The sequence below is a fragment of the Trachymyrmex cornetzi genome, unplaced genomic scaffold (assembly GCF_001594075.2).
Source record: "Trachymyrmex cornetzi isolate Tcor2-1 unplaced genomic scaffold, Tcor1.1 scaffold227, whole genome shotgun sequence".
NCBI classification, from domain to species: domain Eukaryota; kingdom Metazoa; phylum Arthropoda; class Insecta; order Hymenoptera; family Formicidae; genus Trachymyrmex; species Trachymyrmex cornetzi.
The window spans coordinates 850,397-865,983 of NW_017296923.1; the positions used below are offsets into that span (position 1 = coordinate 850,397).

Consider the following 15,587-nt stretch of genomic DNA (forward strand, 5'->3'; position numbering starts at 1 on the left):
AGAGAGAGAGAGAGAAAGGCTCCAAATAAATTTCTCTTTTCCCTCTTTCATCTTTCTTTCTCAGCCGACCCTTTCTTCTCCAATCTCGTTTATCTATCTTCCCTTCTGGTTCCTCTCTCGGGACGATATGTGCATACGCGCGCAGAAACGCGCAGCGTGTGCACGTGCATCCCGTGTAACATGCTCCCTTTCCTCTCTCTAACGAACTCTGTTATAACGCGGAGGAGGAGGAGGATCGAGGAAGCGATCTAAGGTCCGAGCAACTTGACACTGAACACATGGCCCCACTTCTTAAACCCACACTCGGTCAGAAGACCCTCCCCCCCCATTTCTAGCCGTCTGCCTCCTTCGTCCCCCGACCAGTGTGTTCTATTCTCTCTTTCCTTGTCTATTCTTTCTTTCTTTCTCGTCCTCTCTCTATCCTTCTCTTCTCGGAATTTTTTCTTGATCGATCACGCGCTCGTGATCCATATGGTTTTTGTCTTTGATGAGACAAAGTCTGTCGTGCCGATTGTAATATCAATCCTGAAAATATTTTTTTAAATACTGAGCAAAACGAACGTATTATCATTATTTTGAATGTATTATTGAAAAATTATGCGTTTTAGTATTTGTATCATGAGATTAAAGGAATCCTAAAGCCGTCTGGTGTATTCTGATTCAGTAGGACTTATACAATTTACGTGTCATTAACATATCACTATATCCTACTACACTGATATCGCACGCATACGTACAAATGTTCTCAACAACTAATCTTTTATATTAGGTTTCTAAGTCTAAATCTAATTCTAAGAACACAATATTGTTTATTCATATAATTCCCAGTTCAAACTAAGATTGTTTTATACGTATAAAATATAAAATTTGTATATAAAGCAAATATTGTTGTAAGTCGACGTCAAAAGTCGATAACAAAACTGTAATTTTCCAACTTTTTTATCTTTAACATAAAGTCGACTGATTTGAACTATATTATCGCTTATACTTAAATTGTGAAGGATTTTTTAATCTGTATATATAAGACAGTTAGAAAAACACTTATTTGAAAAATAATCGGTAAAAAAACAGATTTCTTGAGGGGATGCTGGCGTCATCTGTTTTAAACCATGTTTGTTATATGCGGTATACTTTGTATTTTGGTTTCATAGAATTAAAACTCCTTTTCCACGGTTAAAATGCATGTGCTAATGTATTTAACTCTGGTCTATTTTGTGCTAAAAATAAGAAAAAATAAAGAAATTACAGATTTTTTTGGTCGATTATTACCTGAATGTTCGTGGTTTTGCAGGTTATATGTATAAAATAAAAGTACAGTGTGTCAGATCTAAAATTAATATCTGGTGAATCGTTAGAGTTAAATTTAGAAGCTTAATTTAAAAAATACCTCTTTTGACAAATTGTACATATCTATGTGTGCTTGCGATAAAATATAGTAGCGTGCAGTGATATGTTGATATTCCGTAAATCGTATATTTATATCGTAAATCTCTGCATGTGTGTAAGTCACATTTAAGTCGATAAAACAACGATCCCGTCGGAGATTGGTCGTCATGCCAGCATTCCCTTAAATAATATATTTTAATAATGTGATTAAATTATAATCATACTTTGAATATGTACAAAAAACACATATGCGTGTCGATTATAAGTATCTCCGGAAATTTTCTTATCGCATCATTGCGCAAACATTTAGAGAGAGTTATTTGCGCAATAGTTAACCGTGTAAGATATACATAATGAAGAGATAATGAGAAGATACTGTCTCGCGGAAATGAAGAAGAAGCACGAAGTGACTGTCACGTTGGTGAAAGGTCGGACTTATTTGCGAGTATCTGCTCTTTCTAGGATTCATGTCACGTTATCACCAAGCGCCGAGTATTTTTTTATTGGCACCTCCAGAGAGAGCAGCTGATCGCTCTGGTATGCACAGTTTCCCTGATGTGTCAGACTCGGTTGTACGGCGAATCTCGCGAATTAAATGTCCACTTCTTTTGATCTTGTTTCTCTCCGGGACCAAGTTCAGTGGTACACCACCGCTGCTCTCGTAATCAAGTTACGACGATATTAATTACGACGGCTCGATGCGGCGCGCCCGCGGATTAATAATCCGACTTCGCTTTCGTTCATTGATTTGCTTTGGCACGATACGGGCCGGCATTTTGTCGTACCGTCGCCACGATTGAAGTAGCATAGTCGAGGGATAAATCCTGACTGAATATTCAAATTTTCCTATATATCCACATATTCTATAGTTCCTATCATTAGTTTGTAGTAATGTATTAATGATTTAAATTTGATTCTTAAAAAATGTTTAACTACACTTTACAAAATAAGCAAATTAAGAGGATTTGTTAATACTAAAAGTATCGAGCATTATTAACCTTTCTATTTGTTAGATTAATATTATATTTCTTACGTAGGCAAAATTCTGAAATTTTTTGACTTTTTAATAATTGTACCTTTTATACTGGTGAAATATTTGATTTTTTATCACTTTTTTATTTTCATAGTAATTTATTCGCTTGTTCATTTTATGCCCGTTTCCACGAATGTAAATTAATTTTAATCTCAGTTTAATTTACATTCACTTCTTCATTTTTTTCTAATTCTTAGAACTAGGAAAAGATGAGTAAATTTAAAATTGAAGTGAAATGAGTAAATTGAATTAAAATTAATCTACATTGGTAGAAATGAACATTAATGCGTAAATATTATTTTTACGTTAGTACTTTTGGTGTTAAACAAATAGTGCGATTTATATATATTATATTTTATATATATTACATATATTATATGAATATACACAAGTTTGCTTTATTCTTAATAATCATTATATGATAAGAAATTTAAATTTGTTGTTTTGGAACATTAAATTGTGTGCGTAATGATTAACAATTTTGCAATACTGATTTGTTCGGGTAGTAATTTATAATGTACGAAACTGCTCGGAATTTTTGAACGAAAAATATCTCAAAGGTTCATTAATGATAATCTTTTTCTCAGTCAATATTATTCCTTTGAATATTTTAAGTCTTAAATTACATTAATAAAATCAAGAAAAGTTACATTTACATTTAGCTCTTCCAATTTATCATCAAAATTATCTTTTTCTGTTAAAAATAAGAATTTCGAACTTTGTCACATGCGTTGTTGATATAATTTATTATAATATTTTCTCCAAGAGTCGCATTTTCTTAGTTTTACCAGGTGTAAAGTTTTATATTACCATACTTCAGAGCGGAAGCCGCGAGTCTTGTAGATAAAAGCGTGCATTGCGCGAGACGAGTGATGAAAAAAAAAAGGAATTCGCGACGAAAGGCGGTTCTGAGAGGCAACGGAAGAAAGACAGAGAGAAAGAGAGAGGAGGCTCCGGAAATAGTAAGAAGGGCTAGAGCAACCGCGTAGCCGAGAGGCGGCGACCCTCTTCGACCCCGCTGATAACGTATTCTAAGTAGAAAGAAGAAGAAGAAGAAGAAGAAGAAGAAGAAGAAGAAGAAGACGGACGGAAGATTGCTTTTACAGCGTGGTCGCCGCGATGCGAGGCGAGACGGGCGTCACGTTGTCGGTTCCTGTGAATGTGTTCCGGCCTAGTCGCGGCTTGGGCTCTGCCTTGCGTCGCAGACGCAAAGAACGGGAGGATTGCGCGCGCGAGGAAGACCCGGCTGCCTCTGGGACAACCACCAACTCCAGTGGGTGACAGTGGGCCGTACGGTAACGCGAGGGTGGGTGCGGTCCGCACCCGCTCATACATAAACAAGAGATCGGCCAAGAGGTAGCATCAAAAGAAGAGACGCCGGTACCGGGACTCCATTATGTAGAGCGTATCCCACGGTGGTCCTATAAAGAATACTAACGACGAGGTGCTTTTTCCCCTCTTCTCACCGCGTCCAGGGTTTTCTCATGCGCGACTTTTCCCAGCCGATCTTCTCAGAAATAAGGATAGCTATAATCGATCCTTCGATAATGAAAAAACTGCCTTCATTCTTTTTTTTCGATATTTATACTGTACTTTGGCATGAATATTAAAATGTTTTATCACAAAAAATTGTTTTTGTTAAAAATGTGATTAATGAGAAGAAACAGAAAAGATAATCAAAGAATGAAATAAACAGAGTAATGTAAAATAGAGAACATAAAAGATAGGAAAATAAGATGATAACTGATTGATTTCTCTTATTGACTGCAGATATTTTTCTTATTGTTACTGCTCTAGTATTATTAAGATTAATATGAAATATTGTTATTATCCCAATATTATTAAGATATGTATTAATGGAATTCATCACAAGTAATCATGTCAATAAGAGCCGACACATATTGTTGATATATATATTTATTTGATATATATATGTATTTATTCAAGTATATATAAAAGATTAATTACGCAAACGTTTCGATCCTTTGTTTAGGATCATCTTTAATGCTATTCAAATTAACGCTTTCGTCGCGAATGTCAAGAATTAAGAATTAAAACTAGAGTTACAATTAAGTCGCTGTTTCATATTACATAGTTTCTACAGATTATCAATGCGTCAAGCCGTAATGCGTTTCTTTGTCCAACATAGATCCCAATAAAATTGACAGATAATATGAAAGATTAACTAAATAATAAATTACTAATAATAATTAATTACATATATAAGTACGTAAAGTGCAGGTTATATTTTAACAACCTTACATGTTAAGCTATGTTAGACTGTCCGTTCGACATGTGGATCTCGTTTATCGTGTGAACAATCGATGTTTTTCATGCGAAATAATTGTTGTGGAGAGGGAGAAAATCTCACGTTGTATAAGTAATATATCTGAGTATGCAGAATCTAACAGAGATCAGTATCATTTTTTAAATTTTCCATTTTTTTGCTGTTTTATATAGATCGTTTTGGATATAAACCGTCTTTGTAAAATACTCTCTTCATCCAAAATCTTTACCCCCTCCTAATCAAATTCGTACATTGAATCCAATCTATGCTCCATTATAATCCAATGTTGTTGGGTGTTCCAATTTATCTGGTTCTTATGTTCTTTTATTCGTGTTTATGTTCTTTTATTCGTTTTTAACATTCTACTCGTTTGGCCCACGTATGACGCGTCACAATCTTTACATTCAATTTTGTACACTACATTCGTATGTGACCATTTAGGTATTAGTTTATCCTTTAATATTCTACTATATTTGCTCAACTTATTAATGGAATTGATAACAATACTTTACAAGAGAAATATCGATTAATATGATATATCGATTGGTGATTTAATTTTTTCCTATCTTTTATCTTCTCGATTTTACATTGTTCTTATTTCATTTTTATTATTTTTGTCTATTTCTTTTCACATTTTTAGTTCTACTTTTTCTTATGTTTTCTGATTACATTTTTATGATAAAACTTTTCGTGAATATATTACGAAATTCGTCTTAACATAATATCATTGTTGAATATTAATGTTGTTATTGATGTGTCAGTGTAACATGAATTGTGAAGTAATCTAAGTAATTCAATGTCAGTTTTATCATGTAAGCTTGCATATTGTATGTATCGCAGGATTGTGTGTTCTCTCCTTCGTATATATTCTCTTACGGCAGTTTCCGAAAATGTATGAACAGATAATGAAAAAAAGAAGACTGAGTATTGTCATACATTAATGGTCTCTTATCGCCATTGTACGTTTCAAGGCTCGCAGTGGTATAAAATTAATCAATAATGCGCGTCTTCTTTCTGCGTCGTATCGTATAATCATGCCCTGAACGACTTAATTATAATGCTCCCAGTATTGTGTAGCCGCCCCTCCACAAAAAATAAGATATAAATGAATTTTTATATACTACGCCGTAGTATAATTACGGTCTGCTCAGATTTGTTCACCTTTGTTTAATACGTTAATTAATATAATTATATGATGTAATAACATTTGATTAATACTTTACTAATTTATTACATTCAACTCAACACGCAAATCTTAATAACATTTTATTTATTTAATTACGCTATACTTATTTTAATGCTGTAACCTAGGCTGTGACATTTGCTATAACCAAAGATAATTTTATCTCTAAATCATAAAGAGTATAATTTTCTGTTTTATAATATAATTAAGAGGCAGTATAAATATTAATATCTGGCTGATTAACATTTTAATATGTTCTTTATGCAATTTTTATAAATTATTTACTGTTTCTGTATACACTATACATATCTTAATCCTTTCTTGTTAAATCTTTTAAACAAAATTCTGATTAAACTTTTGTGGTATTTTTTTATTCAGATTGAAGCAACAATACATGTACACACAATAATATATATTAGTTGCTTTTCATTTACACCAAACTTAGATAATTCTCATTTGTGATATCCTAACTTAGTTAAATGCACGTTTCTTTTCATTCTGACAATTTTTTACTTACAATCTACACAAACTTAAAATTGTATACTTTACTGATTCTCATTAACTCACATAAAAAACTAAAGTTTATAAATCTGTTATTAAGTGATAACTTTGTCACTAAATTAAACAAGTAATGATGTCGTTATCTGAGATATAAAATACTCACATAACTTTAGAGTCAGTATCACCTGTGTATGAAAGTGGAAAGCAACTATTTAGTTGAATCCGGTATTATTACGGGCGCGTTTGTAAAGTTCTTAATTAAGTTGCCTTCAATCCATGTGGTATATCTAATGGACTATTCTCCAGAAATCTCGTCGACTGTTTCCCACACCGGACTACTCGAAACAGATTCCTCGTCCGTCCTATTTGCGTGCGTGCTTGACGGAAGTTGTAGCTCGCGGTATCGGGCCAACTTTCTCACCCCAGCACTAGAACGCCACCCTAGCTTTGCTACTTGAGCCCGAACAGATGCCGCATCCCCTAAAAAAACTAGGTTCCTATTGTGCCACTAATAGAAAGTCAAGCGTCGGCTCACACGCTTACGCTCGCTTACACGCGTGTCGCTATGCGTGAATATGTACGTGTGTTTCTGGTCGTTGTTCGTGGGATACGTTCCGATCGATCACGACCGGCGAGAAAAAAGCCACAAAATGGTCGTAAAATATTTTTTATCTCGTTTACTACACGCATGCGCCATAAATTAAACTAATTAAATTGAACTCTATGTACAGTACGAAACCAATATAAAAATATCTGTATATATGTATTATATATTTAAAAACAAGTTTCTATTAAAATACTAGAAATATGAGCTAAAATCGCTGCTATTCGAGACTTGATAATAATAGAACGAATTAGCAACTGTACTATAATTATCAGCTTATTTTTTCACTCACCGTTTAATTTACTAACTCTTTTTTAATTCATCTTTCTGTAAATTCTTTAAAAATACGTTAAACTCAATCTTTCTTTTCAAAGTAAAATTATCTGAATTTGTCATAAATAATTATTTCATATCGACGATGATTTTGTTTTTAAGGAAAGAATATATGTATAAGTTAAGATATATATTTTACAAAGTTAACTCTCTCTTTTTCGAAACACTTTGTATGATACGAAGACATAATTTTAAATACAGTCATAACATTGGTTTCAATGATATTTTATCTGGGGAGTAAATGTAATAACTGAATGTTCGACCTTTTTCGATAAGCGAAGCATGGTGATTAAAGCTAGTATGAGGCGCAGATAATTATATCGAGCTCTTTGGTGAGTTTGTTACATAATTAAAAATACGTAATTTTACGACTTGCACGCGATAGTCACAGTTAGATTAAACGCTATTAAGTCATGCTATAGCTGGTCTTACGAGAGCTTTGATTGTCATCGCGCGAAGCTCATTCTATAACAATTGCGTAAGCGTAGTTGTAAGTGATTGTAAGAATTGACCAATTACAGTTGAATGTGAAGAGAATATTTGGATGTGATTGATTGACAATTCTTACAACTACATTTACAATTGTAGAATGAGGGTAACATTTATATAACATTGTTTTACAGTTATGGAGTATCATACGATTTACAAATAACACGAATATATATATGTATATATATGTATTTATAAATAATAAGTAAATACTTTCACTAATTACATTATATATGTATATATAAATAATAAATAAATAGACACACACAAATATAAAGTAATTAGTGTAATTGTTTATTTATTTATTTTAATCAAGAATTTTTTTACGATAATAAAATGTACTATATATTAAAACTTAATCGAGGTACAATTAAAACGACTCGTTGACGACAAAATTATCAATTTATAATAATTGCGACACGCGCGGCGCGAAATCGCTATGGTTTACGTGCACGCAAAGAAGAGAGAGAAACAAGAAATGTGCTTGCATAATTACTCATCTTACGGACTTAATGAATCAGTAAATGAATGAATGGATATTGCGTGGGTGCGAGAGAGTACTTAGAACGTTCAACGAGGGAAAGATTTATCTCGTTATCCGCAATCAAATACAAGCTTATGTTCTATCGATGTCGACGGTCGAGATTGTCGACCTCTTATCATCGAATATAGTACGCGATCTTGTTGCGAATGGGTAGATGCAAACTTTGAACTGAATTTGATCTTTTTTTTTCTGAATCATTTGTTACGAATCTCGAGATGAGATCTCGCTCCGAATTCGAATACACCTTTCTCTCCGATTGTATTTCCGATTGTACAAAATCATTTTTTTTTCCCCTTTTTGCTTATTCAATCCGACACGATAGTGCTCCCACGAGAATGGGGGGATCTACCACCCGCACGTTCCTGCAATGTCACCGGCGTTGATGATCTCTCGCTATCCTCGTCTGTGATTTCAGTCGGCCGGACACGATGGCATCTGGCGGTTAAAAATATTTCTTCCGTGGACGTGCCGCAGGCGCGCGCGCTTTTTGTTCAGTCTCCTCGACAGTCGGGACTATAGTCGCGAATCTGTACGCTTCGCGAAGTAATTATGCCGGGCGGGAAGTCTAGGGCCAGAAATACTTCGCGTACCGAGGGCGCGGTGAGTGCGCCGTAACAACGAAGAGCCGTGCGACGACGAGCCGCGCCGCCGCGCCGGCAGTCGCGCGTCCACATGTGCACGTATACGCGTACAATGTCGGGGGACACGTAGACAATAGAAATAGAAAACCGACGCGCGATAAAGTCGGGGTGCGTCCGTGGGTAGCGAGGCGCCGAGAGGGAGAGCAAATGGTCTTCAGCAAGATTTCCTCGCGCCCGATCGCCGGACGTTTGCACACTGACTGATTGCTGCCACGTCTGACAATCGTGACTTACGAGATTATTATCTAGCGTGCGTAGTTATGCTGTCAACATATCTTCGCTAAATATACATGTCGGCCCGCTTATTTTTAGCGCGTCCGCCAAACTTAAGTTTAATTTTGTGAAAATTACTAATGATATAAGTCGTAAATGCAGCCCGTTTTTCTCTTGTTTTTAACTCTCCGGAACTCTAACGGCGAATCTATTGGATCCACAATAGTTTAATGTTACACAATTTAACTTTCTTTATGTTACATCTGCAAGTTTGAATTGTTTTTATTAAATCATATTTAAGATTCATTGTTTTTTTTATACGAATTATGTCATTGTAGTTCCTTAAAATTAATTAGTGCCTTTTGATTTATATAAATGAGTCTTACAAAGTCAATAACTATGTTGCAGATTTTGACATCAGCTCTGGCGGGTTAAAAAGTTCTTTTCATAAAAGATATAATTACAGCTTGCACAAAAACCAGAAATAGCTCTTTATAAAACACTTGACGTTTTCTCGGTGGTCTAAAGGCTTAGGACGCTCGCACGGAATACAAGAGATTCGGGTTTGACTCCCAGCCGAGGCAATATTTTTCGCAATAAGTTTATTACAATTTTTTAAAATTAAATTTGGGAAATGTGGGGGGATTATTAATATTTCAGATTGATTGCGTTGAAAGTCCGACACCATATCGACACGCAATTATAATTTCTGAAATGAATTCATTTAATATGAATATATATAATAGTTTAACATCTTAACATTCAGACCGTAGTGGCACTTCGTATTTAAAGTAATGTTTCTAACATAAATGATCTTATTTCCAATCTTATTATTGACATTTTCTGTTATGTCCGGATGAAAAAATAGGATTTTTGGATTTAAGTTCCTTTTATCGTAACAACTTGCAAACGTAAGTCAGTAATTCAATACACGTATTATATATTTATACATATTCCTGAGAATAGATATCAAATTCTTTATAAACTCGGATACGTTGGAAAGAAGCAATTCGGCTTTTCCCGGTTGTATCGTATCACGCGAAGTCATATGGTGAGCGATTGTTGACAAATCATAAAATGAATATCTAGATCTTCCTAAAGATCCTTAAGTAAGAGATTAGACACCATACGTTTGGTCCACCATATTTTTCAAGATCTGCTTAAGACAATGAAATACACACCTACCTAATCTATCTCATTCTATCTTAAGCAGCTCCTGAAAAATATCAAACGTATTTTTCAGGACCTGCTTAAAGTAAAATGAGACAGATGCATGATTTATCTCATTTATATCGTAAATAAATCTTGAAAAATATGACGGATCAACGTATGGTATCCAATCTCTTACTTGAGGATCTCTAGATCTTCCTCCCAACTATGAATAGGGCGCGTCGTGCAAAAAATCTGATAGATTGCATTTATCAATCTCACATTCGACGTAATTAAAGCTCTAGATACCAAAGTAGCGCATTTCTTTGATCTGAGCCGAAATGCCGACAGTCTTCCTATTGGCTATTTCGACCGCCATTTCGATTTAGTTGTCTATTTTAATAGTCCAATAAACGCTTAGTATTATTGGTACAGGGTATGGTTAGTAGGTCCACAAAATGGAGGACCTATGCGCTACTTTGGTATCTAGAGCTTTAGTTGTAATCCCTTAGGGTCTGAGTAATCACAAGTATTGTCGTAACACTTAAGTTGTAGACGTAAGTAACGCACAAGCTTTCACGTATGACATACAACTTATTGTCGTGTCTCGAAGAAATGACAATAAGTCGTACGTCATACACGGAGGAAATTTTATATTTAAAATTACTATAATGTGGTAGTAGCTGCGGTCTTCATGTAAATTATAAGTTTAAATGCTATAATTATTTTTTTAAAAACAATAATATAACGTAATTTTTATATTTTTTCATAGTAAAAATTTGTTATTACAAAATCAAATATACCTAGCAAATTTTGTTTGTGTACCATAGTAAAAATTAACTGTTTTTATGTTAGAATATGGCTTAACAAAATAATTACTTTATTTATGTGATAAAAATTAGTATTACCATAGTAAAAGTTAAGTCGGAATCATATTGTGAGAGTCCATCGAAAATACAAGACATAGTAAAGTGTAATTTAAAATTGTATTAAAACTTAATATAAAATTTTCTCCGTGTACACCAAAGCTTGTGTTTTACTTACGTCTACAACTTAAGTCTCTAAGTAAGTAAGCGTTACGACAATTCTTGTGCTCAGACCTTTAGTCCGGATCTACAATAAATGTTTTAAGTTTTAAGCCGTGAGAAATTAACCAACTATAATCGAATGCGAGGAGAATAATTGATTATGATCCGTCCATTCCTTATGGCTTAAGGCTTAAAAATCTATTGTAGATCCGGGGTTAGCATCGTTCGTAGCGGTCGTTTGAAGCGCGTGTGTCACGTTCGCGACACATGCGCTCGTAGTAAACGAAGCACGTGGCCCTCGACAAGCCCCGATCCGCCACGACTCGCGATTCGCACGAGTGCACGGGTGCATGCGCATCGATACTTCCCTCGCGAGCGTATCGCGCGAGCCTGCGCGTGTAAAAAAATGCGCTGGAGGCGCGCGCGTGCAGCGCAGACAATGTTCATCATTGTAACGAATTATAATACACGTTTGCGACACACATCGGTACTGCCCACATTATCAGCATCCCCACTGTCCACTCGATGTTTTTCTTGCGTGTGATTCGCATAATAGGCTTGTGTATCGAGCACGAGCAGAGACGCCGATGTTATAATCTTGACCTTCTTGATAACACGCTTCTGGTGTAACGATTCGGCGCGTGATAATTAAGGACGATCTTTTGTTATTTTCAAGAAAAAGGTGCTTCTTATTTTTGTAGATAGGGTAACCCCGGCAAATACGTCGCGCTGGGATTTATGCCGCAGAAATCAGAAAAAATAGAAGGAGTGGGGATAATTTTCCCGTAACTACTCTGTTACATGCCTTTGTTATATTAGTATTGTGTTATGATTTCAGCTTCTTACTGTTAATATTAATGAATTTATTGTGAGTTGAATCGATTTGTCACTGTAATAAGTAACGCCATCATAAGTTATAATCTACATAAAATGATTAATATAAGACGTGTAAAAGACTTAGTGGTTATTTCGTGATACATACGTGTAGTGGAATAGTAAAGCATGTTTGTATTATTAAGCATGTTTGCATTATTTGTAAATTTTACTATGAGTAGCCATATATCCTACTCCTATGAGATATGTGGCAAAAATACAAGGTTTCAAAAAGTTCATTTTTTAATATAAAAAATAAATATTTCGGATTTCTAATATTTTTTTCATAATAGTAGACAGTACAAAGTTTTTACTGATATAGTTCGTTTACTATAAACATAGTAAATGATACTTAATAAATTAAGTTTTTGATAGGTGCGGTGTATATACCGGAGTTACCCTGATATTACTATTATCTTTGATATTATAATTATTGAAATTATTTTTGCATAGACGCTTTTTTCCTCGGTTTGTCTGATGAGACGTTTGGCAGGTCTATATAATAAATAATTATAAAGACGCGTTACCAATTAAGAATATTTATATTCATAAAATATTATAATACTGATATTATATTTGTCTCTCCACAGAGATTCGGTCGGTCTTTCGATCTATAAATCGTAGAAAGAAATCACGCAGATTCCTGATGCCCTTACGCAACGCATCTCGCATATAAATATTATCTTTATCTTCACAAATATTATCTTTGTCGTAAATTGGCTCGCAGGAACGAAAATCTTTGCGCCCGCTATTCGAAACAATTCCATTTAAAATCTTATAATACTTCCTTTCTTAATATATTATTTTATACTAATTCTTATAATGTTATTATTCTTTTAATATCTAACTAATATATATTATATAAAATAATATATTATAATTTTACTGAGGAATACATTATTATCTTAATATAATGTATACTTCCTTTCTTAATATGCGATATATAAATGTATTTTTGGACAAATATATATTTTGTCAGAATTGTTTAGCGTCACACGTCTTATTTAGCAACGCAAATGCAGTTTATATTTAATCTGTCTCTTGAAGAATTAATCGATCAATCTACATATATATATATATATATATATATCTTGGGGGAGGATTGCATACATCTCGAGTGATGCACTATATAAATATTATCTTTATCCCCGCGATACAGTTAGTGGTGCCTAAAGCGAAATGGCCGATGACAGCCGATGTCATTATATATTTCATAACTTTATGATACATCGCTTTCATGTTCCGAGAAGATCCGCGCGGCATTCTCTCAGCACCGTAAATCGTACTCTATTATGTGACTAACAAATGTCTGCGTAAACGCGCAGTAATAAATCTCCCCTTGTAATTATACACATCACAGGGGACGATTTTGAACGCAAAGCGACGTGTAAAACGCGCATCCTCCAGTTGAAAAGTCGTTTACGTCTAAAAGTCATTATCTTTAACATATATATATGTGTATAATGGACCTTACCTCTATACATTAATCGTGCAGTTCAAAAATGTAGGTCAGGCGCGTTAATGAGAGAAATCATTGACATACTACTGGATAAAACGCTCGATTTTTTAATACAGATTAATGCACATTTTTTTACGTGCTTAACGCCAAGTATGTCGTATACATTCGAAAATTTGAAGGGAGAGGAAAACAATTATTATTATTACTATTATTATTATTATTTCAGTTTCATTGTGTTATAAGTCTGAAAATAATAAACGTACAGCCATACATTTGAGGTAAACGTATTTAAAATAAATTACATATAGAATTACTATTTTAACATCTAACGCAAATGATGACTGTAGTTGGCACTTCTTTTTAGTTAGTGGAAAAAATTGTTTTGAAAAATTTGAAGATCGCGCGGGGATTTAAAGTCGTTAATTTGTTCTCTATCGAGTAGATTACTTTCGGAAACGAGAAACATCGAAACCTGCGTGTCGCCGGAAATACAGTTAAGGCTCGTCCCGCTTTTCATCGGATGTTGATCAACGAAACCGCGAACTACGTTTGTTCGTGACCTCGCAACCTCACTCGCGTCCGCCAGCAGAAGATAATCGCGGCTAATGTAGTTTTCTTTCTTTTTCCCTTTCTCTCTTTCTTTCTTCTCGTCTTCGTTGCGTCTCCCGCGCGTTCTCGGTCAGTCGATTAATGGAATATCATTCGATTAATGGAGAGAGATTGTTGCGACACGACAACGCAACAATAATTCCCGCCCGATAATTGCGCTTCGCGTTCATCAGTTACGTAACTGAACGTTCCTCCACTTGTCCGCGTGCCGATATCGGCGACGAGACGCCGCTGCCGTCGAGCCAACAGACGGCCGGTCGATCGTGCGATTTGAATTTAGATTTGGTAATTTGTAGACGGAAATGAATGGACGAACTTGGGCTAGTCCGTGTCTAAATTAACTCCGCGCCAGATGGCAGATAGTTTAGACGTCGCGCCTGCCGGGGGCGACCGGGTGACGTAAGGAGCGACGTCGTTCCGTCGCTCGCTCGTACGATCCTCCACTAGATGATGCTGAAATCGTACCCTCTACTACTCTTTCGTGCTGCCAGCAAACTGGATAAACCGCAGTAATCAACACAACGTAAATGAGACATTTTCTGCGACATTTTAAATAATCTTTTCACGATACGTAAGAAAAAATGAGCCGTATCGTCAAGCATATAGAGAATATATGAATATTTCCAACGCTGATATTCCTCCCCCGCTCTTCCTCCACGATACACATCCCAATTGAGTACGCCGATGCAAGAAAAATATAAAAAAAGAGAAAGCAAAAAAGATCAAAAAACACTCAGCAGTCTCCCGTTACGCTTGTGTTGCAGACTGAGGATGTCCTCAAAGAGGAAGTCGCCACCAACGAAGCTATCGGAGGGCGGGGGCGGTGCGGGTACAGTGGCAGGCGCCAACGAGGAGGAGGAGGACACTACCTCGCCGGTGGCCGGTTCCGGTGGCGAGGCAGCCGTCGTCGTCGGTGAGGAGGGTGCCACCACCCCCGTCGACATCGAGGAGTGCTACTCCCATCAGAGAGGTGGCGAGTGCGAGTCCTCCGGCTGTTCATCGCCGGCGACTACCAGCGAGCCGGATCTACGCGACTCGCCGTCGCCCTCATTGAATTCCTTGCGGACGGCCAAGCGACAGAGGCTGTTGTTCCTGTCGAGCCAAGAGACCCTCGCACCGTATCACCATCCTCATCATCACCACCATCATCACCACCACCACCATCATCACCATACGAACACGTCGTCGTCGTCGGGTGGTGCACTGGAACCGGCGAGCTCCTCGGAGTGCGGCTCCCCCCCCCCCCCCCCTTCCC

General features: G+C 35.9%; 1 protein-coding gene across 4 annotated transcripts in view; it reads left to right on the top strand.

Moving 5' to 3' along the window:
* Positions 1-15,587, top strand: part of Sox102F (transcription factor Sox102F) — a 196,315-nt gene that overhangs the window by 132,440 nt on the left and 48,288 nt on the right. For 3 of the 4 annotated variants that reach the window (XM_018506623.1, XM_018506624.1, XM_018506622.1), the window contains exon 2: positions 15,097-15,587. This exon is cut by the window's right edge and continues 226 nt beyond it. The exons of the other annotated variant lie outside the window; for it this stretch is intronic. In XM_018506623.1, the coding sequence (XP_018362125.1) occupies positions 15,097-15,587 (491 nt within the window). The remainder of the gene's footprint in view (positions 1-15,096) is intronic. 4 annotated transcript variants of the gene reach the window in all.